This window comes from Theropithecus gelada, chromosome 2 (genome assembly GCF_003255815.1).
Source record: "Theropithecus gelada isolate Dixy chromosome 2, Tgel_1.0, whole genome shotgun sequence".
NCBI classification, from domain to species: domain Eukaryota; kingdom Metazoa; phylum Chordata; class Mammalia; order Primates; family Cercopithecidae; genus Theropithecus; species Theropithecus gelada.
This window is the reverse complement of record NC_037669.1, coordinates 97,678,832-97,706,458: the sequence shown is the minus strand read 5'-3', so window position 1 is coordinate 97,706,458 and position 27,627 is coordinate 97,678,832. Positions and strand designations below refer to the sequence as shown.

General features: G+C 53.7%; 1 protein-coding gene across 2 annotated transcripts; it reads left to right on the top strand.

Annotated features, from left to right (window-relative positions):
- The first annotated feature begins 1,645 nt into the window (after positions 1-1,645).
- Positions 1,646-15,641, top strand: ZBTB47 (zinc finger and BTB domain containing 47). 2 transcript variants are annotated; one of them, XM_025374876.1, is made up of 6 exons: positions 1,646-2,035; positions 6,426-7,985; positions 9,609-9,756; positions 11,066-11,181; positions 11,852-11,996; positions 12,298-15,641. In XM_025374876.1, exons 2-6 carry the CDS (start codon positions 6,507-6,509, stop codon positions 12,672-12,674), a joined length of 2,265 nt encoding a protein of 754 aa, XP_025230661.1. In that variant the 5' UTR covers positions 1,646-2,035; positions 6,426-6,506; the 3' UTR covers positions 12,675-15,641. The 2 variants fall into 2 exon arrangements, with proteins under 2 accessions (XP_025230661.1, XP_025230660.1); XM_025374875.1 differs by lacking the exon at positions 1,646-2,035 and adding an exon at positions 2,703-2,834.
- The last annotated feature ends 11,986 nt before the right edge of the window (positions 15,642-27,627 follow it).

Genomic DNA, 27,627 nt, shown 5'->3' with positions numbered 1-27,627 from the left:
GGACACTCCAGCACTGAGGGTAGATAACCTAGGGAAATTGAAAGAAAACCCATGAGCTGTTTTCCAGAGGCAGGGGCATAGCTTTCCTGACCCTGCCAGGACCCAATCCCAAATGTGTGAAGGATCACTAAGCTCTGCCCTTGCTGGGTGAGCATCTCCAGACTCCTGACTCATCCCTGGGGCATCCATTTCTGGCCTAGGAGTCACCTCCACAATAACTCAGTCCCTCCCTCCAGAAAGCCTGCCTTGACCTCCCTGAAGTGAAGCTCCTACTGCATGCCCCTCATCAGGACCAAGAGAGAAATTCTGCTTCTGCCTAGCTCCACCTGTTCACTCCCACTGACCAGACAACTGATCAACAGGAATCTTGACTCCACCACACCAAATCCCCTCTAGTTCCCTGCAGGCACTAAATTATCTCCACCTCCTGGCCTTTGCAGGAGCTGTCTCTGTCTGGAAAGCCCTTCCACTCCCTCATTGCTCTAGTTCAAGTTCAAGGCTCAGCTCTGAGCAGCCCTCTGGGCCCACTGGACAGCTCTTCAAACCACTCCTTCCTGCCAGGTCCAATGTTGCCAGGTGCCCACAGCTGCTCACAGAGCTCAGGCTCTGCCCTGGGACTCCCCAGCCGATGAGCTGCAGGCCAGAGAAACAAAAGGGGAATAGCCGAGGCCTTCAGGGAGACTGAGTGCCCCCCTACCACCCGTCCCCTCCCTTCTCACCCAACCTCCAGCCCTTCCTGCAGCTTGACTGCTGGAGCCAAGGCCCCAGCAAGGCCCCACAGGGCCAGCATCACTACCTCAGTCACGCTGGCCACACCCTCTGTCAAGCTTTGACTTGGCAGTGGGCCTAGCAATGTCCCATGCAGCTCTCTCTGCCAGGCTTCTTCCGGCCCGTGGAGAGGTCCCCTCTCCCCACCTCCCTTTCCCCCGGTTACTGATGTTGATGCCTAAGTGATTTGTCCTGCTCTGAGCCTCAGAGTCCTTATCCAACCAATGGGCACACAGCCCCTCCCTTACTACCTCCTGGGCCAGTGCTAGGATCCACTGTGAGTCAGATGAGGAAGTGGGCTGGGAGGAAGAGGCAGAAGGCAGCCCTCAGGGGGCTAGCTGGTCAGAAGCATGTAAGCTGCTCTGGCCTGGCCTTAACCTGGGGTTTCTGGGAGCTGGGCCAGCTGTCTGTGCACCCATGCAGGTGCAGGATGTCTGCGGCAGCTGCCAGGGGCTTCCAGATGCCCCAGCTTTGGCCCCTGAGACATTTTCTCTCTGGCTCTGGGATAGCCTTGTCCTGAAGCCCTCTGATTCTGGTGGAGAGTGGGGGTGGGGGAGGAAGCCCTTGCAGTCTTAGGGGACAGACCATCAGGCTGTTTCATGGCACCTGCCTAAGACCCTGGTCTCTCCTCCGTTTCTCCTCTGGCACCTAGAAACAAGTCACCCTGAGCCAGCGCCAGAGTTCCTGCCCACTCATGAGTAGGGCAGCATACCCAGGAGATACTGTTGCAGCTGGACATGGACTTGTATGTAAACACAAGCGCACATATGTGGGGAGGGGTGCGGAATATCAGGATGGGGGCAACATGAGAGTGACCCAGGATGGGCAGTAGTCAACTTGGGGTAGGAGTAGGGGATGCTCACAGAGGCCTCTCCTCTACAATGGTGGCCCAGTCACCATCCAGACCTTGCCAGGTCTAGTGCCCCGTGGTCCCCACCCTGCTGCCTGCTCAGCCTGGCGGCATTCCTTTACAGCCTCCTGCCAACAGAGCCAGCCCCCTGCCCCCACGGGTGTCCATGCCAGAGCAGCATTCCGCAAGGCTGGCTGCATCTCCCCAGCAGAGGCTGAGCAGGGGGGGCCACTCAGCAGTGGTCAAGTCACACGGCTAGAGGGGCACAGTGGGGCCTGAGCCTCTGGCCCCTACTCCTCTGGTCCCTCTGTCTCCTGGTCCTGGGCCAGTCACCTTAGAGGACTTGATCGCTGCAGTTGTAGTCCTGGGTTTTAAATCTCCTGCCCTGGGTGGCCCTATGCAGCATGAGGCCACCAGGTAGGTATGGGTCCACTGGAGCCAAGTCCTGGAGGCACAGAGCAAAATGAGCCCTGCGCCGCCCTGGGATAGGGATGGGAGACTGGACCAGTTGGGGACCCCAGACTCACCCAGGTCAGAACAGCCCAGGCAAGAGGGTGGGGGTGGTGAGCGCGGCTGGGGTGCGGGGTTCAGTGGGATCAGCGTGGGATCGCTCAGGGAAGCGGGTGGAAGCCTTTTCTGATCGGATCCGGGGCCCGGCGCTCTCAGCTTCCTGATTTCACGGCAGCTTCCCCTCCGTGGCGCAGCCGGAGGGCACCGATGTTTGACTCCCGGACGAACTTCCCGGCAGAAAGGAGGCTCAGCACGGGAGGGTGGGGTCGGGGTCCATCTGCTCGGATATGAGCAGTGGGGACGGGCTGGGGGCTGGAGCAGGGGCTGAGGGGTGGAGGGCAGCCTGCAGCAGGGCGGGCTGCAAGGGGACGGCGCACACCACGCGTGTCCGCGCCCCCCGCCGGCACGCAGGCGGCCTGGCCCTTTAAGCGTCCAGACGGCGGCCCCAGCTGACGCGCGGGCTCCAATCGGCGCCCCGCGCCCCCCGCCCGCCGCGCCCGAGGCTCTGGGGCCGCAGCTGCTCGGCGCTGGACTCGCCGCGGCCCTGCGCCTCCGCCTGCCCGGCCGCGCCCCCGGGGGCCATGGTCGCGGGGCCCTGCGCGGGGGCGGCCCCCAGCGCGGCGCTTCATGGAGCGGCCCCGGCCTGGCCGCCGGGGGCAGCGCGATCCCGCGGGGCCCTGTGAGCCCCCAGCGCCACGGCACCATGGTACGCAGGGCCCTGCCTGTCCCCCCGCTTATCCGCCCACCTGCCAGCTCTGACCTCCCAGGCGCACTGCCCGCGGGCTCTGGTGGAGGGGCTGGAGGGATCTTCCCCCTCCCCCGGTCTCCCGGCTCCATCTGCTGGGTCCCGCGGGCTGGGAATGCGGCGCTGTGGCGCGGCTCTCGGTGGGGAGGGGGTTAAATTCCTGGGGTGGGGGCGCCGGCGCTCGAGGCTGAGGTCTTGCTAGGCACCGGCAAAGGAGGGCGCTCCCCTGCGCCCGGACGGCGCCGCCCTCGGGCTGGGTAATGGGGGAAAGAGGGAGTCGGATTCCCGCCTGGGCCTTGGGCCACGTGGGCGCTGGAGCCGCCCTGCCTGGGGATTCGGGATGACCCGGGCCAAGGGGGTGTGGGAGGACACCCATAGCTCCAGTACCAACTCCTGTGTGACCTTGGGCAGATCCCCCGCCCTCTCTGGGTCTATCTCCAAGGGAAAGAGGGGAGGTATGTGCACAGAGGAGGCTGGCATAGACACTCCCTCACCAAAAGGAGGAGCCTAGAGGTCATGAGCCTGTGCCCCCTTGCTCAGTCTGGGCCCATCCACTGCTGCCCAGCGTAGAAAGAATTGACATGGGAGGGGGGCGCAGATGGACTCCCCAGGTTTCATCATGGGGCCTTCCAGGGAGGCTCTGAGGCAGGGTAGAGAGATGAGGCTTCTCCTCAGTGAGGCAAGGTACCCCTCAGGTGTAGAAGGCTCTGACTTGGGTGAGCAGCCTGGAGAGATGTCCCTGGCACCTGGCCAATCCCCAGCCTGACTTGGGGCAAGGGTTTGAAGGCATGAAACCCCCTGGCAACCAGAGTGCCTGACCACTTCCCTGGTCCTGCATCTTAGCTAGGCTGGAGTGACCTGGACTGCAGCTGGCACAGCCGGATGGGGAGGGGCACCCATTGCTTCCGGGAACTAGCACATCTGGCCATGGAGGCCAGCACAGCTGGTGGGCATTGTGTGGTAGGGCCAGACACGGAGGTGGCTGAACCCTGCTGAGGGGCTGCCACTTGTAGACTCGGGCAGCATCTCTGTGCCCAGTCAAGAGAGTCCAATCAGGTCGTGAGATTTAGGGCCCCCCAAGGGCCAAGGATGGTGCTGGCTTGTCTGAGGGTACCACCTTAGCAATGGAGTGTTTGAGGCAGCACTCCCCTCCTTTCCTGCTGAGAGGCCAGAGGGCCAAAGTCAGGCCTCATTTGGCCTGGAGGCCAAAGTGCACATGGGAAGGTTGCCCTTTCCCTGTGGCAGGTGGGCACAGGTGGGCAGTGGAGGGCATTCCATAAAGGGAAAGCAGAGAGATCTGGGGCTCTGTTGCCTGGGATGGACTTCCCCCAACAGGCCTTGCTTCGGCAAGCCCTTATCCAAGCCACTTCTCCTGCCACTCTTTAGCCCCTGGAGACCCTAAGGAGCCCCTGTTGCAACCCAAGTTGTACCCTCATCCTTCACTGACCTGCAGGTGCAGTGGCTCTAGGGAGGAGGAAGCAGGTAGAGGGGGTAGTGGTGAGTGTGAGGAAGCATGACTGGTCTCCAGGTGAAGGGGTGTTCTTGCTTTTTAAGTCATTAAAGGCTCAGAAATCCAGCCATGTGGAGTCTAGCAAGGAAGGGGTGGTCTTAGCAGAGCTGGGAGTCCAGGGGCTCCGGATTGTGGAACCCTCTCATTCTGAGCCTCGGTTTCTCCATCTGTGTAGTAGGGGTTGGTCCCAGAAGATGAATCAGAATGAGTCAGAGGAGGGAGATGGGAGGGGCTTGGTGCCACGTCCCAGTTAGATTGGCCAGGCCTGGACAGCCTGGGACAGAGGGGCAGATGGCTGGCTTCTTGGCTGGGGTAAGGGGTGTAGTGGAGAACTCGAGGAAGATGGTAGCCTTGGCCAGGGGCCTGGCCAGACTGGGATGTGAGGGAGCACAGGATGGCTGCTGCCCTGGCCGCTGGGTGTAGGGGGCAGGGTCCAGGACAGGCCTGGAGACAGGTGGCCCCTGGTGGCTCAGGGAGGCTCCTCCTGAGGCCCAGGGTAGGTTCTCTCATTCAGGTGACTGAGAAGAGGAACTCAACCACCACCACCCCTGCTCGGTCCCAGCCTACCCACTGCTGTCCTGGCAATGGAAGGCCTGGCATGGGTGGTGGGGGGGTGGGTAGGCTATGAATGGATGGGGCCAGGATTCATCCCAGGGTCCCCAGGGAGGCGCTGACAGCTATGGAACTGATAGTTTTGTGGCCATCAAAATACTGTGGCAAGGTACCTCCTGAATTCAGGAGGCTCAGACCTGGCTGGGCAGACCCTGAGGACAGCCAGAACCTGGAACCAGTGGGGCTGGTCCAGCCGGGCTGGTGGTTGGTGGATATTAACTGAACATCTGCACATCACTGTGCGATGGTCCTCGTGCAGGGACTGGGCAGGCTGCCTGTCTGTGCTGCCCACCTTTTGGGGAGGCTGCTGTGGTAGAGCCGGGGGTGACTGAGTTGGCCTCTATTCAAGGCAATTCACAGGTGCTGGATGTGGCCCACAGGCCTGATAGTCTGACCCATCAGACTTTGAGGGCCTCCCCTAGGGCTGTGGAAGCCCCAGATGGTGTGACCTCCAAGGCAGGGCTTTCCCAGAGCCTGTGGACATGGACCGTACCTGACCTGGGGTCTGGGGGTCTACAGGGAAAAGGGTCTGGGGCAGGCCTTGGGGCCTCTTGCCTGCAAGCATGGTAGGCAGGTTCCACAGCTGTGTCCTTCCACCCCTGCAGAGCCCCTGGGTGAGAGAGAGCTGCTGGGGGCTAGACCTGAGGCTGTAGGCAGGGGTTGGGGGCAGCCTGGCCCAAGCCCTGGCTGTGATGACGGGACCTCACCAGGCAGTGCAGCAGGACCAGAGTAGGGAGAAGGTATAGGCCCTGAGGCTGGATTTCTTCACAGATTTCAACTTCTGTAGCAACTGCACGGCTGTTGCAATGAGGGGTTCCCTCAGGTGCTACCCCTTGGGTTCTATAGCCAGAGGCTGGGCTGTGAGCAGTGAGCCCAGATTCTGTTCTTGAGGTATTTGGGGCTGGGCAAGCTTGTTTGTATTGGTATGTGTGAGTGAATATGTGGAGAGAATCCACAGGGCTGGGGAAACACTGAAGGAATGCCTGTGGCCCTCCTGGGGTGACCACCTAGTCCTGGTGTGCCTGCGATGGTCCTGGTTCTAGCACTGAAAGCCCTGCACCCCAGAAAATGCCCAGGTCCCTGGCAAACCTGGATGGTTGGTCACTGTGGTCTCTCTTTCGTCCCCTTTCCTTCTCTTTCCCTTCCTGGGATGACTTTTCCCATTTCACAGGAGACGACCCAGAGGCCCAGAAAAGTGACAGGACCTGATCTTCGGCCTCAGAGGGTCACGAGTGGAGTCTGGGCTCTGAGGGCAACTCACTCAGGCTTGAATTCCTTCCTTGCTAGAGCTTCGGCTCTGTTGCTGTAAAGTGGAGCCACCAGTGATGGGCTGCCTCCTGGATGGCCGGCCATGCTGGGGGTGGTGCTAGGGGAAGGGCGGGCAGGGGCCCACTGGCCTTGACCCACTCCTGTGCCCTCTGTCCCTGCAGTTGCTGGTTGAGAAGACAACTGACTCCCCGGCGGCCGAGTTCTCGCTGGTGGAGGATGTGGCGCTGCACTTTGCCTGCTTGATGGGCCGCCTGAACGAGCAGCGCCTCTTCCAGCCTGACCTCTGTGACGTGGACTTGGTGCTGGTGCCCCAGCGCAGCGTCTTTCCAGCACACAAGGGTGTGCTAGCCGCCTACAGCCAGTTCTTCCACTCACTCTTCACCCAGAACAAGCAGCTGCAGCGTGTGGAGCTGTCCCTGGAGGCGCTGGCACCTGGTGGCCTGCAGCAGATCCTCAACTTCATCTATACGTCCAAGCTGCTGGTCAACGCGGCCAACGTCCACGAGGTGCTCAGCGCCGCCTCGTTGCTGCAGATGGCCGACATCGCTGCATCCTGCCAAGAGCTGCTGGACGCCCGCTCTCTAGGCCCACCAGGTCCGGGCACTGTGGCCCTGGCCCAGCCGGCTGCCAGCTGCACTCCAGCTGCACCGCCCTACTACTGTGACATCAAGCAGGAGGCCGACACCCCAGGCCTGCCTAAGATCTACGCCCGCGAGGGCCCTGACCCTTACTCGGTGCGTGTTGAGGACGGGGCAGGGACTGCTGGTGGCACCGTGCCTGCCACCATTGGGCCAGCCCAGCCCTTCTTTAAGGAGGAGAAGGAGGGTGGTGTCGAGGAGGCCGGTGGGCCCCCGGCCAGCTTGTGCAAGCTGGAGGGTGGAGAAGAGTTGGAGGAAGAGCTTGGGGGTTCTGGCACCTACAGCCGCAGGGAGCAGTCCCAGATCATCGTGGAGGTGAACCTCAACAACCAGACACTGCACGTGTCCACGGGGCCAGAGGGGAAGCCAGGTGCCGGGCCAAGCCCGGCCACCATGGTTCTGGGCCGGGAGGACGGGCTGCAGAGACACTCGGACGACGAGGAGGAGGACGACGAGGAGGAGGAGGAGGAAGAGGAGGAAGAGGAAGGTGGTGGCAGTGGACGGGAGGAGGAGGAGGAGGAGGAAGAGGGTGGCAGTCAGGGAGAAGAGGAAGAGGAGGAGGAGGAAGGGCACAGTGAGCAGGAGGAGGAAGAGGAGGAGGAGGAGGAGGAGGAAGGGCCCAGTGAGCAGGATCAAGAGAGCTCTGAGGAGGAGGAGGGGGAGGAGGGGGAGGCTGGGGGCAAGCAGGGGCCACGGGGAAGCCGAGGCAGCCGGGCAGACCCCCCTCCCCACAGTCACATGGCCACACGGTCCCGGGAGAATGCCCGGCGCCGGAGCACCCCTGAACCTGAGGAAGCTGGGCGGCGGGGTGGGAAACGGCCGAAGCCACCCCCTGGAGTGGCCTCTGCATCAGCCCGAGGGCCGCCAGCCACTGATGGGCTGGGGGCCAAGGTGAAGCTGGAGGAGAAGCAGCACCATCCATGCCAGAAGTGCCCACGAGTTTTCAACAACCGCTGGTACCTGGAGAAACACATGAATGTGACCCACAGCCGCATGCAGATCTGCGACCAGTGCGGCAAGCGCTTCCTGCTGGAGAGCGAGCTGCTGCTGCACAGGCAGACAGACTGCGAGCGCAACATCCAGGTGGGCCTCACGTGGCTGGGGGCAGGGCAGAGGCTGTCCAGGTGGGGCTAGGCCAGAACTGGGCTCTGGGCACCCAGCGCCTAGATGGTCTGTGGAGACCAGACTCAGCCCCCAGACAGGCTGGCCCAGGCCTAGTTCTCAGGGTGGTTAGAGCTCAGGGATTAACATCAAGCCAAGCTCCCTGGGAGAGGTGGATAGAGTTAGGCGCATGAAGAGATGTGCAGAGGATTGGAACAAACAGTACCCTTGGCCAGAGGGACAAAGGGGACACATGGACTTGGGAGGATGACAGTGGAGAGTTGTCTGAGCATACAAGGCCAGAAGACAGCCCACTCTGGGTGGGATGAGTCAGACAGGGTTTTAACAAACACTGGGGCTGCAGGAAGGCCAGCAGGGCCACTGTGTATAGTTTCACAGGTTGTGCACTGCAACAAATGAGCACACGATGGGAGAAGGGGTTTGCCCAGAGGAATGCCATCCTCTACTTCCCACAAAAGTGCTGTATAGAGTAGGGGGCATCCCAGCAGGAGGCAGCCCCCACTTTCAGCTCTTTGGGGATGCCAGCTCTCATGGGCCTGGGGAAAAGGGATTGGGTGAGAAATTTGGGAAGAGCAGAGGCTGCTGGGGCTAAGCAGGGGAGCTGAGCTGGCTGCCGGGCCTTGAGCCAGCCTGAGTCTGTTTGTGCCAGCCTTGCTTCTCAGGGTGGGGTGGCACAGGGCCAGCCAGGCTCCCACGGGTGGTTTTCACCTCTTCTGGCCCAGGAGAAGGGGGAAAAGTAGCAGGTAGGTGGGTGCTAATTGCCTGAGCTAATTGCTAATTGCAGTGCCCTGTGAAGAAAGTGTTACCTGGGGGTCACCTGGTGTTCTGCCCCACCCTTGTGTACCTGTGCCCACTTGCCTGCCTCCTGGGCTGCCCTTTGATGCTCTAACTGCTGCACACCTGAGTCTCCCTCCTGAAGGAGAAAGAAGCTTCTGCCCCATCCAATCTGAGCACCCTGACCAATTTCTGCCCAAGCCTTGGCCTAGCTTCCATCCCTGTGGAGTGTCCTGCACAGATGGGCAGGACAAGGGTCCAGGAGAACAAGTGGGGAGATATGGTCCACTCTCTTCTTGATGGGACCTTGAGACTCCTGCTGTCCTCCTTAGCCAGTGCCTCTGGGACTCATCCTCTTGAGGATATCCATGGTGTCATGGCACAGGTCCCAGCAGGAGGAGGCAGCAGTGATAGTGGCTCACCCTGTGGGACCTGTTATCTCTGTGTGTAGCCTCCATACCAGAGGCGGTCCTTCAGCTGGTTGTCTGCCTTAGCTCTATAGACAGACAAAGGGTGATGCCTTTGGAAGCCCTTGTTGAAATGAGCCCAGAGGGGGGAATTTCCTGGAAGAGGTGACCCCTGACCCTAGTTAACTCAAGGATGAAGGAGGACACCAGGCTGTGTGTTTGGGGATGTTTAAGGAGTTTTCATCCCCAACCTTAGGAACATCAGAGCTGGCTGGCTTTTGGCATCAAGGGCCCTCCAACATATTTCAAGTGGGAAACCTGAGGCCAGTGGGGGCAGTAGCTTGCCCAGGTCCAAGGCCCTGGGGACTTAGGACCCAGGGCCTCAAGTCCTCTTACTCTGCAGTGTGTGACGTGCGGCAAAGCTTTCAAGAAGCTTTGGTCCCTCCATGAGCATAACAAGATCGTGCACGGCTACGCGGAGAAGAAGTTCTCATGCGAGATCTGTGAGAAGAAGTTCTACACCATGGCCCACGTGCGTAAGCACATGGTTGGTAAGTCTGGGCCACTGGGGGATGGAGCCGGAGGATAGAGATGGACCAGCTTCTGGCTGGTAGATGGGAAAGACTTCACATCCAAGGGCAATGTGAAGGGGTGAGGAGGCCCCTCTCATCTGGGAGGCCTGGGGAGGTTGGTTGCAGTGGCAGGTGTAGCCTGGATAGGCTCTGGGTCCAGGGCTGGCACGTACAGTTGGGCAGGCTGCACATTGCACAAGGGTGCCTGGACAAGATGGCAGGTGGGAACTGGAATCAAGCTGGCACACTGCTAACCAGGCTGTACATCCTGGCATGAGCTTGTGTCCACCCAGGAAAAGGAATACCTTTTCCTAATTATACAAAGTGCTGTATGGGCTGGTACAGGCCCTGTGTCAGTTTGATGACAGCTGTGCCTCTGATTCTTTCTTACCTTCTGGTCCTCATAGGGCTTCAGGCCTCTCTGAATGCAGCCTCCCCTCAGGGTTCATGCCTGGACACAGTAAGGAGGTCCCCCAAGTGTGTGTTTTGGCCACTCCACTGCCCCAGGCAAGGCTGCCTACCCGCTGTATGTGGGCCTGGCAGAGTCTCATGTCCCTATAGCCCCGCCTTCCTTGCCCGCCCCAAGTCTGGGCCTTGACGGGGAGGGGTAGCCAAGGCGGACAGTGAACTGACTGGAAGCTGGGACCCTGCAGCTTAGGTCTCAGCCAGGAGCATGCTGGGTAAACCAGGACTGGTGTCTGTGAGCTTGGAGGGGAGCCTTCTGTCTCCAGTGGCCTCCTACCAGATCCTTAAAGTTTGTTGGTTCTCACCTATCCGTGGGTGCTGGGAGGAGTGCATCTAACTTCCTCCAGACTGCTGGCTAGGGCCTGAGGCCAGGGCCTTTCTGCATATGGTCCCCTATAAAGCCCACCATCCCTGAAGCTCAGGACCACTATGAGTCCCTTTTTATAGAAGAGGAAGCTGAGGCCCAGAGAGACTGAGCAGGAAGCCAGTGGTCGGGCCAGGATTTGAGCTGAAGCCAGGTCCATCCAGGGTCCTTCCCTGAAGCTTTGGGGGCAAGGCAGCCTTGGCCACTTCAATTGGCCAGAGGCTAAAGAACCACAGAGCCCCGGCATGTCTGAGGCAGACCTTCAGAGCAGATAGGAGACCCAGCCATGGAGGCAGGGGGCCTCTCCTGGGAATCAGCACAGGTCCTGTGACAGGGTATAAGGCCAGCCCCAGGGAAGGGTGGTGGCACAGGGCTGCCCCAGGAGGCAGGGTCTGGGCCCAATGTGGGGGTGCTTGGGCAGGCCCGTAAGACATGACGGCCCTGGTGCCCACCTCGTAGCCCACACCAAGGACATGCCCTTCACCTGCGAGACCTGTGGAAAGTCCTTCAAGCGCAGCATGTCCCTCAAGGTGCACTCCCTGCAGCACTCAGGGGAGAAGCCGTTCAGATGTGAGGTGAGCTTCCATCTCCTGCCTGGCCTGCCCGAGGGGCCACCTGGGAGGGGCAGGAATCAGGGAGAGCAGCTGCTGAAAAACAAAGGGCTAGGGGGCGGAATGTAGGGTCCAGAGAGAGAGAGACCCACCCTCTGAGGTCTGCAGCCCCTGCCTCCCACTCCCGCCCAGCCCCTATTCTTCTCTGGCCCACCCCCATCCTGCCCGTCCTTCCCCAACCCAGCCCCACACACTCAGGGTGGGAAGTGTGTGTGGGCTGCAGCCCCAGGAGCAGGCTTTCTGGGGAGGCGGATTCAGGAGCATCCCAGGCCTGGAGCTCAGAGATGAGACAACAGAGCTGCAGGTGGGGAGGTGGGGGCAGGGGCTGGGCTTCTGATCAGGAGGAAGAATGAGGGACCTCATGCCTTAAGCATGGGATTCCCTCTACTCTGTGGCTTTTTCCCACTTCCTGACCTCCATTCCCCACCTAAGTCTTGGGTGCTTGTGGCCTCTCCTTGTGCCCATGCACTGCCCATCCAGATGCACCTCGGCTTGCCCTCACGTCCCCATCTCCTTGCCCAGGAGCCCCTGAGTGTGTCCCTCCTTGGCCCTGTGGCCACAGGGGAGCTGTTCCCTCCACAAAGGCTGTTCTTCTGCTCTGTGCCTGGGCCTCACCCCCAAACCCCACCCCCAGAACTGCAATGAGCGCTTCCAGTACAAGTACCAGCTGCGGTCACACATGAGCATCCACATTGGCCACAAGCAGTTCATGTGCCAGTGGTGCGGCAAGGACTTCAACATGAAGCAGTACTTCGATGAGCACATGAAGACCCACACAGGTGCGGCTGCCCTGTGGGACGTGGGTCAGCCTCAGGCCCATGCTGGGCCGGGACCCCTTCTCAGCCCCGCTCAGGACACCTGGAATAATCTTGGCCACACCCCTTCTCAAGTCTGGGCCTCCGTTTACCCATCCTTCCTGCTTCCCAGGGTTGGGTGAGGCTGGCACAAAATGCCCCAGGGTCGGGGAGGATCTGAGCGCCAGGGCTGGGTCTAACTATGGCTCCATGGGAGACGGAGGCTGGCCCCAGACAGGTGTGGCGACCCCTCACTGACGCCCTGCTGCCCATCCCCAACCCCCAGGAGAGAAGCCGTACATCTGCGAGATCTGTGGCAAGAGCTTCACCAGCCGGCCCAACATGAAGCGGCACCGGCGCACGCACACGGGCGAGAAGCCGTACCCATGCGACGTGTGTGGCCAGCGCTTCCGCTTCTCCAACATGCTCAAGGCCCACAAGGAGAAGTGCTTCCGCGTCAGCCACCCCCTGGCCGGCGACGGCACCTCCGCTGCCCCAGGCCTGCCCCCAACCCAGCCCCAGGCGCACGCACTGCCCCTGCTCCCGGGGCTGCCCCAGACCCTGCCGCCCCAGACCCTGCCGCCCCCGCCCCACCTGCCGCCCCCGCCTCCGCTCTTCCCCACCACTGCCGGCACCGGCGGGAGGATGAACGCCAACAACTAGCTGCCGAGCTGCACCCGTGCACCCGCTGGGGCCTGGAGCCAGGGCCCACTCCAGGAGGGACCCACTGCCTTTCTGGGGAGCACAGCAGTGCGGGCCCGGGCCCTGCTCCACGTCCAGAAGTGGCTGGATGTGCCCTGCCTGAGGCCCCGACTATGAGGGGTGTGTAGGCTGGCGGCCCCCAGAGCTGGTGGAGGGCACCTCACTACCAAGTGCCCCCACTTTCTGTGACTCCTTGAAGCCTTTACTATTTTTTTTTTTTTTTGGAAGTGAAGGAAAAAGAAACTATTTGCAGTACCCGCCTCCAGGTGAGGGGGGTGCTGGGGGTCTGCAGCAGAAAGAAAGGGGCCTGGGCAGCAGGTGTGGCCAGTCCCTCTGCCAAGGCCTGCACTAGAGGGGTTGGCCAGGTGGAGCCTGGGTCAGCCTCGGCAGCCTATCCCCATGTCCCCTATGCCCCTAATTTGCTTCCTCATCTTGGAGAGTTTGGGGAGAAGTTGGTGTGCCACCCCCGCAAACCCTGGAGGAGTTGTAGACCCAGTCTGAGGGCCACAAGCACTGAGGCAGGGCCTGAGACTGGACCCGGGTGAGCGTGGGGAGTGGGGGGTGGCGAGGTGCGAAGACTGCAGACCAGTGCTGCACTGTGTGGAGCAGGGCAGGCAGGGGCTGGACCCCAGGGACTTGCCTTCCCCACTCACTCTGCTGCCAGCAGGCCCAGGGATCCCTGACCTGCACCAGGTGGCACCAAGGGTCCTGAGTCCCAGAGATGTTCCCAGAAGCTGCTGTGCCTCACAGCGCTGTGAGCCAGACCCTGGGTGGGCGGGCAGACTGACTGGCAGCACCAGCTTCGGGGGCAGAGTTCTAGGATGAGGCTTGGACAGTGTTGGTAGGGTTTCAAGGTGCTATTAGTGGGGCAGGGGCAGGGTGGCTACTCACAGAGCACCCCAGTTCCTCACCAGCTACTCTGGCCATATATCCCACACCAGAAGGAACAAGTGTGGCTGTGTCCATCTCTGCTCCCCCAAAGGCCCGCTCTAGGCCTTATCCTCCCTCTAGACCCTGCCACAACCTGTCCCTGGCTGGCTCCAGCATCCTCGTCCCTCCTGGGCCTCTGCACCAGTGGGTGGGCCGCCCATAGCACTGCTGGTAAAGGAGCCTGCATGTTCAGGCCCCTCGGGGGATTGGGGGGACTGGGGAGGCACAGCGTAGACCCAATTGCTTGCCCCCATGAGGCTAGCACTAATAGGAAACCCTTTTTTGTTGTCATTTAATGTCTTTATTCCTGCCTTTAATATGGGGAGGAAGGTTCCATAAGCTACATGTTTCCTAGTTAAGCTCTTTCCTATTGTGTTTATACAATTTTGTTTGTTATACTCTTTGCACCTTAAACCCCCACCACTCCCCGATACTATTGCCTTCCCAGCATGGCTGGAGTGGGAAGAGGCTTGGGCCCCGGGGGAATGGTTAGGGGGACTGAACCCCTCTGACCTCCTTGTGAGGCCCATGGCGCTGGGGCAGGGAGCTGGGGACATTTTAATCATCAATAAACGAAGCACTTTATTCTGTAAAGATTTGGGCAGGCCTAAGGTGCCCGAGTGATCTGAGGATTTATAATCCAAGCCACACCACCCTGGTTGTTCTCTGGGCTTGGAGGGGACAGTGCCAGCAGCTTCCCTGCCCAATTGATGTTGGAGCTGTAGACATACACTCGGGCGCCCCTGCTGTCCTAGGGGAGAGAAGGTTTGCCCCTCCCCAAGGAGGAAGGCTTCCGGTCAGGGCCCCCACCCCAAGGCTGGGGACTCCAGGCCCCTGCTTTACTGTAGCTCTTTTTCTTCCTTGCACTCCTTGATCTTTGGGCTTCCGTGATGTCCTCAGGGTCCCCCCACCTCCCTCCCCATTGCTATTTCTAACCTCTGGTCCCAGTGCCTGGCAGCTCTTTGGAGCTGGCTCACATTTTCCCAAAAAAAGTTGATTCCTCCCAGTGGGCTGTAGGCAGGGACCTCCGTGGGTTTCCAGTCCCCATTACTGGCACCAGGTCTCCCACAGGGGCTGGTGGTGTCATCACCTGCTGGCCCAACTACAGCCTGAGCGGGCCTGAGTGGCCCTGGCCAGGCTGAGACCTGTCGGGCCATACTGACAAGCAGAGGTCAGAGACAGTTGTGGGGATGAAACCCTATCCCGGGACATGGGTTTCCTGTTCTTGTACACTTCCCCTCTGGGATCAGGTGAGGGGTCCAGACAGCTGGCCAGGGACTGGTCAAGACAGTCACGGGAGCTCTAGGTGGGCACAACCAACCCCTCTCCTGGGAGGTCCCTGACCCACTGGGGATAGGAGCCTGTGTCCCTGGTGCTAAACACTCTTCACCTGGGCCGTTGTTGGTGGGGGCTCCTTTCCTGCCAGACCACAAGGCCAGAAGCAATAATGGCACCTCAGCAGTTCCAGTATGGATAGGGGTTCCTGTTTTACTAGCTTTTACATCTCCTTTTTATTTTAAAAAATATATATGCCCCCAGATGTCAGAATGAGGGGACTGGGGCACCATCCTCACTTCCCAGGGCTGGGGGAAGGGGGCAGGATCATCCCCTCCCAAGGAGATCTGTGGGGGACCCACTGTCCAGCTGGACTTCTCAGCCTGAGTTCTTCTCAGTTTGACTAGAACTCAGGCCTGGAGCCTGGGTCTACCAGGCTCCTTGGGGCTCTCTGGTCTCAGGCCAGCTGGGGATGCGTGGCTAGAGTGATGAACTCAAGCCCTGTGGCCACAGTTCTGGGAGCCTTCAACCCTGGCTCATGCTGCTGTAGTCTCCACGGTGCCCTTCACAGAGGGCTTGGTGGTGGCAGAATGGCCATGCCCAGGCGTGTGCTGAGACCACTGACAACTGCTCGTGTATAGGCACCCCACAGCCCCAGAGTGTGGGGCACAGCAGGCATGCGAGTGAGAAGAGTGAAGGGGAATAAAGTCAGTACAACTCGTGTCCCTTGGCCCAGCCTCTTCTTTGCACTTGGCCTGCCTTGACTCTTGGACCAGAGCAAGGGGCTGGGCTTTGGGGACTACCCAGAGTCAGGAGCTGAGGCAAGGGCAGCAGTGGGGGATGGGGGATGGGCAAATAGGTGGGTCTTAGGTCAGATGCAGAGGGGCATGAAAGAGGAGAGGTCCTGAAGGTAATGGCTTCAAGAGGCCAGGGCCTGTGTAGGTGTGGTTTCCTGTGAGCACCAGGCATGGAGCCACAGGAGCTCCGGGACAGCAGGGACCAGTGCTCCCACTTATGTGCTGAGCCCTGGGGATGCTGTGATGAGCAGTATGGACTCATCCCTCCCTCGGCGGGCAGGGGAGGTCAGAAGGGGTCAGATAACAGAGATGCTGACTCAGGCACCCGGGAAGACAAAAGCTCAGATAGAAGACAGGTGGTGGCCTCCAGAGGAGCAGATGGCTCTCCCTGGGGAACTCAGAATTGTTTCATGGCACAAGTAGTATATACAGAGAGCACTCACTCCATGCCAAATGGAATTCTAGGCCCCGGGGACACATGCAGAATGAGGCTCCTTATGGCACTTACCTCTGCATATGTAGAAAAGGGTCAGACAGGACCTTCCAGGACTGGGAGGGGCTGGGAGAGAAGTCTCATGGGTGGATTTGTTGACTGGCCAGAAAGGAGGTGCAGGTTCCTAGGATGTTGGCACTGCCTTTCTACACAGTCCTGCTATGAATGGAAGAAACATGGGCTTGCTCAAGAGACCCTGAAACAAGGCTGACTGACAGGCCTAGGGGCCTGGCTGCTCCCCCAAATCTTGTGTGGATTCCACTTATCTCTTGTGTTTCCAGTCTGTTCACCTTCTGCTATATCAGGTTGCATGACACCTCTTTTTCCTCCAGCCCTCTCCCCACCTCCCTCATTCTCACAGCATTTCCACCTTCACACTCCAGAGTCTTGGGCACTGTCATCCTAGGCTCTGGGGCAGAGGCCTCTGGGTGGCTGTGGGACGGTGGGCACCATGATTGGTGTCTCTGGAGCACTCACTTTCCCTCATTTTGCTCTTTGGGACCAAGCAGCTCGCTAACATCTCATGTCCTGAAGCATGCATAGGTCAGAGCAGCACTGCCCTGCTGGGGAAGGCCGGATTTTCCTTCCTTCTAAAGGATCAATGAGATGGGAGGTGAGGCATCCTGGCTTAGTGGTACTCTTGGGCCTACCTACCCCCTGATTATGTAGCTTTCTAGAACCAGGACTGGTGAATAAGTCAGGTTAGACTGAGTTCTGCTGTGGTAACAAACCACCTCCTAACCTCCGTGACTCAACATCTAGGGCTCTGAGGGGATGCTCCAGGGCAGTCATTCTCTATTTGGTGACCCAGAATTCCAGGCTTTGACCTTGGGGCACCTCCATATCAACATGGGCCTCTAGACTGACCAGAGCCAGGGAAAAGACAGGGTGGAGAATCACACCTTGGCTCTTCAGTGCTGCCATCCAGAAGTGGTGTACCACTTCTGTTTCCATGTCATCATCCAAAGCAAGTTCCGGCATCATGCCTTACTTCAGCAGGGTGTCCGGAAGGAGAGGAGAGCTGGAAAGATTGGTGAGTAGCCGCCAGGCATGGTGGCTCACGCCTGTAATCCCAGCATTTTGGGAGGCTGAGGTGAGTGGATCACTTGAGGTCAGGAGTTCAAGACCTGCCTGGCCCACATGGTGAAACCTCATCTCTACTGAAAAAAAAAAAAAAAAATTAGCACGCATCTGTAATCCCAGCTACTCAGGAGGCTGAGGCAAAAGGATCGTTAGGATCATTAGAACCCGGGAGGCGGAGGTTGCAGTGAGCTGAGATCACGCCACTGCACTCCAGCCTAGGTGACAGAGCAAGATTCTGTCTCAAAAAAAAAAAAAAAAAAAAAAAAAAAGGTTAGTGAGTAGCCGTATCCTCTCCTGCACTTGGGCCTTGCAGTCTCTGGAGGTCAGGTTGAGAGGTATCCATCCTGTAGAGCTGCTTCCTAAAGTCTCTGGAGGGTCAGCAATAAAATAGAGGAGCAGTGTCTCCTAAGGTTCCACTGGCTGCAGGTGGGATAAACCTGCTATCACCACAGATAATAGCTTGGGACCTGTGGAGAATGGAGAAGAGAATGGGATCCCACACAGGGAATGAAAAGCAGCTCAGCAGGACCCCACCTTGAACTTCCACCTCACTCCTGCCTCTCTCCTGCTAGAGATAGGGCTTCTGGAAACCTCTGTGGCCAAAACTATGCCTGTGTACCTGGGGAGCTGTGGCCTAAGACTATAACTCTCATGTGCTGGGGACACTTTGTGGTCATTCCTCACCCCACAACCTTCTGAGACTGCTGATAACCTAAGCAAAGGAGCTCAGAGAGGTAAAGCCACTTGCACACAGCCGGAAAGTGGTGGAGCCAGACTCGAACCTAAGTCTGTCTGATCCCAAAGCCACGTTCTCTAAGCGCTGAACAATGCCACTTCCCCTCCATTCAGCACAGTACTTGGTGCACAGTGGCATTCAGGAGAGCATGGCAGTGGGTGATGAACCAGTGCTATTGGTTGCAAACAACAGTCAATTAAATCTCTAGGAGAACCAGAGACTCAGCCTCTGGGGTTATGCAGCCAAAAACAAACCCAAACCACCCTGCACCACTTGCCCCAGGGGAGGTGTGACTGTCATCCCAGCTTGGAACTGATAATGCTGAAGGCTACTCATAAGAAGCTCTGTCTCAACTGCCCCTCCCACCAAAACTAAACCCCTCTGCCACCCTCAGAGAACACGAGTCTGCAGTATGTGTCCTTGCTTCCCTCTTACCTGAATCAAAGTCTCATGTGGGTGTGTCTAAGTGGCAGATCTGTCACGTTTATGCCCCAGAGATGCAGGACAGGAGAGTCCCAAAATTGGGGCTTAGCCTGGGAGAGTTCTTGGCTTCACCTAGGAAAGAATTCAAGGGTGAGCCAGAGGTGTTAGCAACTTTTGGTGAAGCGGCAGTGTACAGCAGCAGCAGAGGTCCTGGTACTGTGGAACAGCGCTACCCCATAGGCACTGTGCCCAGAATAGCAGCTCAGAGGCAGGACTGCAGTCATACTTATACCCACTTTTACTTACATGCAAATTAAGGGAGGATTATGCAGAAATTTCTAGGAAAAATTTGGTACCTTCCATAGAAAAGGGCAGTAACTTTCAGGTGTTGCCATGGCAATGGTAAACTGACATGGCACACTTGTGGGCATGTCTTATGGAAAGCTGCTTCCTCCACCCCATCCCTGTTTTAGCTAGTTCTCATTAGGTCTGATGTCCAAGCCCCACCTCCAGAGTTGAGTCCCACCTCCTACCTCACTAGCTGCAAGGGAGGCTGGGGAAGCAAGTTGTGTTTTCTACACTGGGTAGGTGTACTTCATTCCCAATGAGAAAAAGTCTTTGCGAACATGCTGGGTGGCCACAAAGCATAACAAACATGCCCCACAATCTAGCCGTTCACAGCCCAACAACAGCATACATCCTCTTCCATACAACAGGAACAACAAAATGCTATTGATTAACAACCTTCCTCATAATAAATAAAAACGTTTTCATCCTCTTCCCAAAAGGGGACACTGTAATTTCTCATCACTGACTGCATCTAGCTCCAAATCCAGGATCTGTTGGTAATAGCTGCTCCTTTTCTGTGATCCCATTTGGTGTTCTGAAATGTATGGACTGTATTGTAAATGGAACCATCACCAACCAGGGTCTTTACAAAACAAAAGAGGACTATGAGGAGGAAAAATTAATATATATACATACATCTTTTCCAGTGTGATGGTTAGTTTTAGGTGTACTCTTAAATGAGTGAAGGGACACCCAGATAGCTGGTAAAGCATGATTTTTGGGTGTGTCTGTGAGGGTGTTTTGGGAAGAGATCACCATTTGAATCAGTAGACTGAGTAAAGATGATCCACCCTCAACCAATACGAGTGGGCACCATCCAATCTACTGAGGGCCTGGATAGAACAAAAAGGCAGAAGAAAAGTGAATTCACTCGCTCTTCTGGAGCCAGGACATCCATCGTCTCCTGCCCTCAGACATCAGAACTCCAGGTTCCCCTGCGTTTGGCCTTGGACTGGGAGTTACATCATCACCTCCTCTTGATCTCAGGCCTTCAGATTCAAACTGAATTACATCACCAGCTTTCTTGGGTCTCCAAACTGCAGAGGACAGATTGTGGAACTTTTCGGCCTCCATAATCACATAAGCCAATGCCCTTAATACACCCCCTCTTATATCTCTTTATTCTGTTGATTCTGTTTCTCTACAGAGCCCTGACTTATTAATATACACATCAAGGAAGACAAGACAGGACGATGTTCCATCCTACTTAGCCACAGGTCATGAGGTCAGGATGGTGCTATTGTCTGAATGCTGGTGTTCCCCCACCAACCCCCAAATTCACCTGTTGGAACCTAAAACACGATGCCACAGTATAAAGAGGTGGGGTTTTGGGGGGAGTGATTAAGTCAGGAAGCTCTGCCTCATGAATGGGATTACTGGCCCTTATAGAAGAGGTGGAAGGGAGCTGCCTGCCCTTTCACCGTGCAAGGACACTGAGTTGGCTCCTTCTGCCATATGCAGACAATAGAAGGTGCCATCTATGAAGAAGACAGAGCTCTCACCAGATACTGCATCTCCTGGTGCCTTGATCTTGAACTCTCAGCTTTTAGAACGGTGAGCAATAAAGTTCTATTGTTTATAGATTACCCAGTTAAAGGTATTTTGTTACAGTAGCCTGGACAGACTAAGACAGAAATTGGTACCAAGTGGGGATGTTGCTATAACAAATAGTTTAAAATGTGAAAGCAGCTTTGGAGCTGGGAAGAGTTGAGTTTGGAGGAACAGGCTAGGAAAAAAACCCTATATAGTCATGAATGGACCGTGAAGGCTATTCTGGTGAGGGCTCAGAAGAGAGCTATAAATAAAGCCTCAGTTTTCTTAGAGATTACCTAAGTGGTCATAATCAGAATGTTCATAGAAATGTGTACGGTACAGACCATTCTGATGAGGTCTCAGATGGAAATGAGGAACATGTTATTAGAAACTGGAGGAAAGGCTATCCTTGTCATAAAGTGGCAAAGAACTTGGCTGAATCGCGTTTGCTTCCTAGTGTTCTGTGAAAGGAGGAACTTATGAGTGATGAAATAAAATATTTAGCAGAAGGAATCTTTAAACAAAGTGTTGAGCATGTGGCATGGCTTCTCTTGACTGCTTACAGTAAAATACAAGAAAAGAGAAATGAATTAAAAACAGATTTTATGATCAAAAGTGAAGCAGAACTTAGATTTAGAAAATTCTGAGCTTGGCCATGTTGTAAAGAATGAAACACTGTGTTTGAGAGAGAACACCAAGGGTGTTCCCAAGCAACAGTTTGATAAGGAGAGTCGCATGGATTAGCGGAAACCTGTTTGTCAAGGGGACAATGGAGGAATGACCCTGAAGGCATTTTGGAGATCATCAGGGCTGGCTTTCTTATTACAGGCCTAGAGTGCCCAGGCGTGGAGGACAGGACTATGTCAGAAGAGGGACCTCATCCCTCACTGCCCTGTGCCAACCCAAACCTCTGCTCCCTGACACTGGTACAGCACTCCTCAGCTGTCCAAGGTGAAGCTCCGGTGGACCCAGGTGTGATGTAGGCTGTAGTGGCTGACTCTCCAGAGGGCACAGGTGGTAAACCTTGGTAGCATCTATGAGGTGCCATCTCCACCAGGGAGCACAGTGCACAGGCTCTGGAGGTGTGGTTTCCTCCACCTGGATTTCAAAGGATGCCCCAAAGAGCCTCAGAGCCACCACAGAGAGCCCCCACTAGGGCACTGCCTAGTGGAGACGTGGGATCTGGTGAGGATCTTCTTCCTGTACCCTCACATGGCAGAAGGCCAAAGGACAAGAGAGCTGAACACTGTGTAAAGCCTCTTTTGTAAGGGCCTTCATCCCTACTCACAAGGGGAGAATCCCCCATGACCTAGTCAGCTCTTAAAGACCCTACCTCCTAATATTATCACATGGGCAACACCTGAATTTTGGAGGGGACACATTCAAACCATAGCAGTAACAATTTGCAAAATTCTAGTGCAGTATCACAACCAGGACATTGCCATTGACACAATCCACTTATCTTTCCCCCAAGTTTACTTGTATTCATTTGTGTATGTGTGTGTAGTTCTATACAATATTGTCACATGTGCAGGTTCATATATTCACAACCACAATCAAGATACAGAACAATTCCACCCCACAAAGATACCTGTTACCGTTACCATCTTACAACTAACTACACACCACAATCCCTTCTGCCACCACCCATTCCATCCCTAGCCACTGGCAGCCACCAATCCATTCTCCATTAAAATTTTTGTCATTACAAAAATGTTATATTAATGGAATCACATAGTCTGTAACTTTTTGGGGCTGACATTTTTCACTCAGTCTAATTCCTTGAAGATTGATCCAAGTCATTTTGTGTACCAAGAGTTCATTCTTTTTTTCTTTTTTTTCTTTTTAATTGTTGAATAGTATTCCATGGCTAGTACGTACTGGTTTTTTTAACCATTTGCCCATGAAAGGTGAGCAGGGCTGTTTCTACTTTTTTAGTATTACAAATGTAACTGCTATGCATTCACGTGTGGGTTTTGTGTGAACAGAAGTTTTCATTTTTCTGGGATAAATGCCCAGGAGGGCAATTGCTAGGTCATATGGTATAGTTGCATGTTTAGTTTTTAAAGAAGCTGCGGCCAGGCGCGGTGGCTCAAGCCTGTAATCCCAGCACTTTGGGAGGCCGAGACGAGTGGATCACGAGGTCAGGAGATCGAGACCATCCTGGCTAACACGGTGAAACCCCGTCTCTACTAAAAAATACAAAAAAAAAAAAAAACTAGCCGGGCGAGGTGGCGGGCGCCTGTAGTCCCAGCTACTCGGGAGGCTGAGGCAGGAGAAGGGCGTAAACCCGGGAAGCGGAGCTTACAGTGAGCCGAGATCGTGCCACTGCACTCCAGCCTGGGCTACAGAGTGAGACTCCGTCTCAAAAAAAAAAAAAAAAAAAAAGAACCTGCCCACTTTGGGAGGCCGAGGCTGGTGGAGCACGAGGTCAGGAGATCGAGACCATCCTGGCTAACATGGTGAAACCCCATCTCTACTAAAAATACAAAAAAAAGAAAAAAAAAATTAGCTGGGTGTGATGGCGGGCGCCTGTAGTCCCAGCTACTCAGGAGGCTGAGGCAGGAGAATGGCATAAACCTGGGAGGCGGAGCTTGCAGTGAGCCGAGATCGTGCCACTGCACTCCAGCCTCGGCTACAGAGTGAGACTCCGTCTCAAAAAAAAAAAAAAAAAAAAGCTGCCAAAGTGTCTTCTACAGTGGCTGTACTATTTTACCTTCCCAGTAGCAATGTGAATGATCCAATTTCTCTGCATTCTCACAAGTATTTTGGTGTTGTCATTATTTTTTAAATATTAGCAACTCTGAGAGGTATGTAGTGATATCTCATTTTGGTTTTAATTTGTATTTCCCTGATGACTAATGATACGGAACTTCCTTTCATTAAATTATTTCCCATCTGTATGTCCTTTTTGGTGGAACATTGGTTCATGCCTTTTGCCTATTTTCTCATTGGATTGTTTGTATGTTTTAGAATTTGGGAGTTCTTTGTGTGTCTAGATATTGCAAATATTTTTCTCAATCTGCAGCTTGTCTTTTTATTCTCTTCACATGGTCTTTTGCTGAGCAAAAGATTTTTATTTTGGTAAGATCTAGATGATCACATTTTCCTTTTATATATCATGCTTTTGGTGTTAAGTATAAAAACTTATTCCATAGCCCTAAATGCTGAAATATTCTTCTGGTTTTTTTTCTGTAAGTTTTATACTTTGGTTTTAAACTTTTTTAAAAAGATGCTCACTTACTTATTCTCTGAGTCATGTCCAGTACAGGGAATGCCAAGGGTCTCTGTGTTCTTTTTTAAAAAATTATGGTAAAATACATATAACATAAAATTTACTTTCTTAACCATTTTTAAGTGTACAGTTCAATGGCATTAAATACATTCTCACTGTTGTGCAGCCATCACCACCATCCATCCACAGAACTCTTCTGATGGTTCCAAACTGAAACTCTGTACCTATTGAACAGTAGCTCCCTACTCCCTCTTGCCCCCAGCCCTTAGCAACCACCATTCTACTTTCTATCTCTATGCATTTAACATATAAGTGGAATAATACAATATTTGTCTTTTTTGACTGCTTACTTCATTTAGCATAATGTCCTCACACTCCCTCCATGTTGTAGCATGTGTCAGAATTTCCTTCCTCTTTAAGGCTGAATAATATATATACCACATTTAGCTTACTAATTAATTCACCAATGGACGCTTGGGTTGCTTCCACCTTTTGGGCATTGCAAATAATGCTGCTATGAACATGGGTATATAAATATCTCTTCAAGGCCCTGCTTTCAATTCTTTTGGGTATATACTCAAATGTAGAAATGCTAGATCATATGGTAATTTGATTTTTAATTTCTCGAGGAACTGCCATACTGTTTTCCAAGCACCTGTACTATTTTACATTCCCATCCACAATGCACAACTGATTGAAATGCTCATCTATTCCAGAGACACCCTCACAGACACACTGGAAATAATGTTCTATCAGGTGTCTGGACATCGCTTAGTCCAGTCGAACTGACACCTAAAATTATCACCATCTATGTACCTGCCTTTATGCCAGTGCCACACTGTTTTGATTATTGGAGCTTTGTAGTAAGTTTTGAAATCAGGACGTGTGAGACCATTAACTTTCTTCTTTTTCAAGATTTTTTTTTTGAGACAAGAGTCTTGCTGTGTTGTCCAGGCTGGAGTATAGTGGCTATTTACAGGTGCAGTCCCACTACTGATCAGTATGGGAGTTTTGGCCTGCTCCATTTGCAACCTGTGTTAATTCACTTCTCCTTAGGCAACTTGGTGGTCTCCCACTTCCAGGAGTTCACTATATTGATGCTGAACTTAGTGTGGACACCCAATAAGCACTGTGCACTACAGCCCAGAACTCCTGGGCTCAAGCAATCCTCCTCCTGTCTCACCCTCCCGAGGAGCTGGGACTACAGGCATGACCCACCACACCTGGCTCAAGGTCATTTTAGATGTTTTACATCTTAAATCCACAATCCATTTCAAGTTAATTTTTGTATAAAGTGTGAGATTTAGGTTGAGGTTATTATTTCCCCTATGGATGTCTAATTGCTCCAGCACTATTTGTTGAAAAGTCTTGAACTGCTTTTGCATCTTTGTCAAAAATTGGTTGAGCCTATTTGGATCTATTTCTGGGTCCTCTGTTCGGGTCTATTGATCTATATGTTTATCCCTCTGCCAATATCATATGATCTTGACTACTGTAGCTATATAGGAAGACAATATCAGGTAGAGTGATTCCTCCCACTTTATTCTTCTTTGTCAAGATTATTCTAACTATTTGAGGGTCTTTAACTTTCCATATAAATTTTAGAATACACTTGTCTAAAACTATTAAAAACTTTGCTGGAATTTTGATAGGCATTGAATAAAACCTATAATTCAGTTTAGGGAGAATTGACATCTTTACTATGTTGAGTCTCCCAACTCATGAACACACTCTGTCTCTCCATTTGTTTAGCTCTTCCATTATTTCTTTAATCAGCATTTTGTAGTTTTTGTCATACATATCCTGTATGTGTTGCCTAAATATTTCATTTTCTTTTGAGTGACTGTACATGGTATTAAGTTTTAAATTTCATTTTCTACATGTTCATTGTTAGTAAATAGAAATGCAATTAATGTTTGTGTGTTAATCTTATATCCTCCAACTTTGCTGAACTCATTGATTAGTTCCTGTAGTTCCTGTAAGCCTTTTATGGGGATTTCCTGGGATGACTTCCCCTTCATTCCTGAAAGATACTTTCATTGGATATAAAATTCACAGCTGATGGTTCCTTCAGCACTTGAAATATGTTGTACTACTTCCTTCTGGCCTCCATAGTTTTGCTTTTTTTTAGAGACAGAGTCTCGCTGTGTCCAGTGAGTGCTAGAGTTCAGGCTGGGGTGCAGTGGCATGATCTTAGCTCACTGCAACCTCCGCCTCCTGAGTTTAAGTGATTCTTCTGCCTCAGTCTCCTGAGTGGCTAGGACTACCAGCATGTGCCACCACACCTGGCTAATTTTTGTATTTTTAGTAGAGATGGGTTTTCACCATGTTGGCCAGGCTGGCCTTGAACTACTGACCTCAAGTGATCCGCTTGCCTAGGCCTCCCAAATGGCCTCCATAGTTTTGGATGATAAATCCACTGTCATTTGAATTGGCATTTAACTACAGGTGATGTGTTGTTTCTCTCTGGCTGCTTTTGAGATTTTTTTTCTTCATCTTTAGTTTTCAAAAGTTTAATTATGACGTGTCTTGGCATGGATTTCTTTGGGTTTATTCTGTTTGGGGTTTTCTCAACTTCTTGAAAGCGCTGGTTTGTGTCTTAACCAAATTTTGGAAGTCTTCAGGCACTATTACTTTAGTTATTCTCTCAGCCTATTCTTTCTCCTCTCCTTCTGAGACTGCAATGATATGCAGTGATACAAATGTTGATTTTTTTGTTATTGTCCTATGGGCCCCTGAGACTGACTCTCTCTCTCTTTCTCTCCATATATATATATATTATTTTTAATTTCTCGAGGAACTGCCATACTGTTTTCCAAGCACCTGTACTATTTTACATTCCCATCCACAATGCACAACTGATTGAAATGCTCATCTATTCCAGAGACACCCTCACAGACACACTGGAAATAATGTTTATATATATATATAAAGGATCCAAAGACAGGCAGCCCAGCCCAGATTGGAGTGGATTTATTAGGTGTGAAAGGAGAGTGCTTTCCCTGGCTGCGAATTGTTAGTAGGGCACCTGAGTAATCTCCGCTCTGGTGATGCTGGGCTCATGTGGAGTTGTCAGAGGGACTCCTCTTCAAATTGTAAAAGGGCTGAACCTGTTTTGGCTGCTTTCGATTGATAGGCTGGGGGTCGGGAAACACCAGGCCTGGGTCATCTTCTTCCACTGAGCGGGGGTACATAAGATATCCTGCTACTGAGTTGTTCCTTTATTCTTAGGGTCCCAAACTAATGCATAATTCCCTTGCCAGCTTTCAGAGTTATCCTCTGATTGCCTCTTGCATTGTTTTCACAGTTTATAGTTGTACTTGACAGGAAGGAACAGGGAGAAACAAGTTTACACCATTTAGTCCAGGCCAGAAGTCGTCCTTTCAAACATTTGAAAAAGTAGATCGCTGTATTAGTCTGTTTTCACATTGCTGACAAAGACATACCTGAGACTGGGTAATTTAGAAAGGAAAGAGATTTAATTGACTCACAGTTCCACATGGCTGGGGAGGGCTCACAATCATGGCAGAAGGCAAGGAGGAGCAAAGTCATGTCTTACATGGATGGTAGCAGGCAGAGAGAGAACTTGTGCAGGAGAACTCCTCGTTATAAAACCATCAGATCTCGTGAGACTTATTCATTATGAGAACAGCAAGGGAAAGACCCAACCCCATGATTCAATTACCTCCCACTGGGCCCCTCTCATGACACGTGGGAATTGTGGGAGCCACAATTCAAGATGAGATTTGGGTGGGGACACAGCCAAACCATATCAATCATCAAAGAGCTCATTGAAAACTCAGCATGTGTGAAGGGCCTTGTTAATTAGAGGGCTTCACTGTAGGATGATTTGACCAGGCTTACTGATATCTTTTTGTTTCCTCTTGGGCTGTTAGATCCCTCAATTTCAATTCCCTATTTGGAGGTCATAGCTGACCTTCCAGCTTTCTGGGAGCTGAGTGGGAGTAGGGTTTTCCATTTAGAATATGGAGTTTCTCTTAATTACCCAGTGTTCACACTGCACCACTGCCTTCACCTCTGCTGAGTGTCTTAGTCAAGAG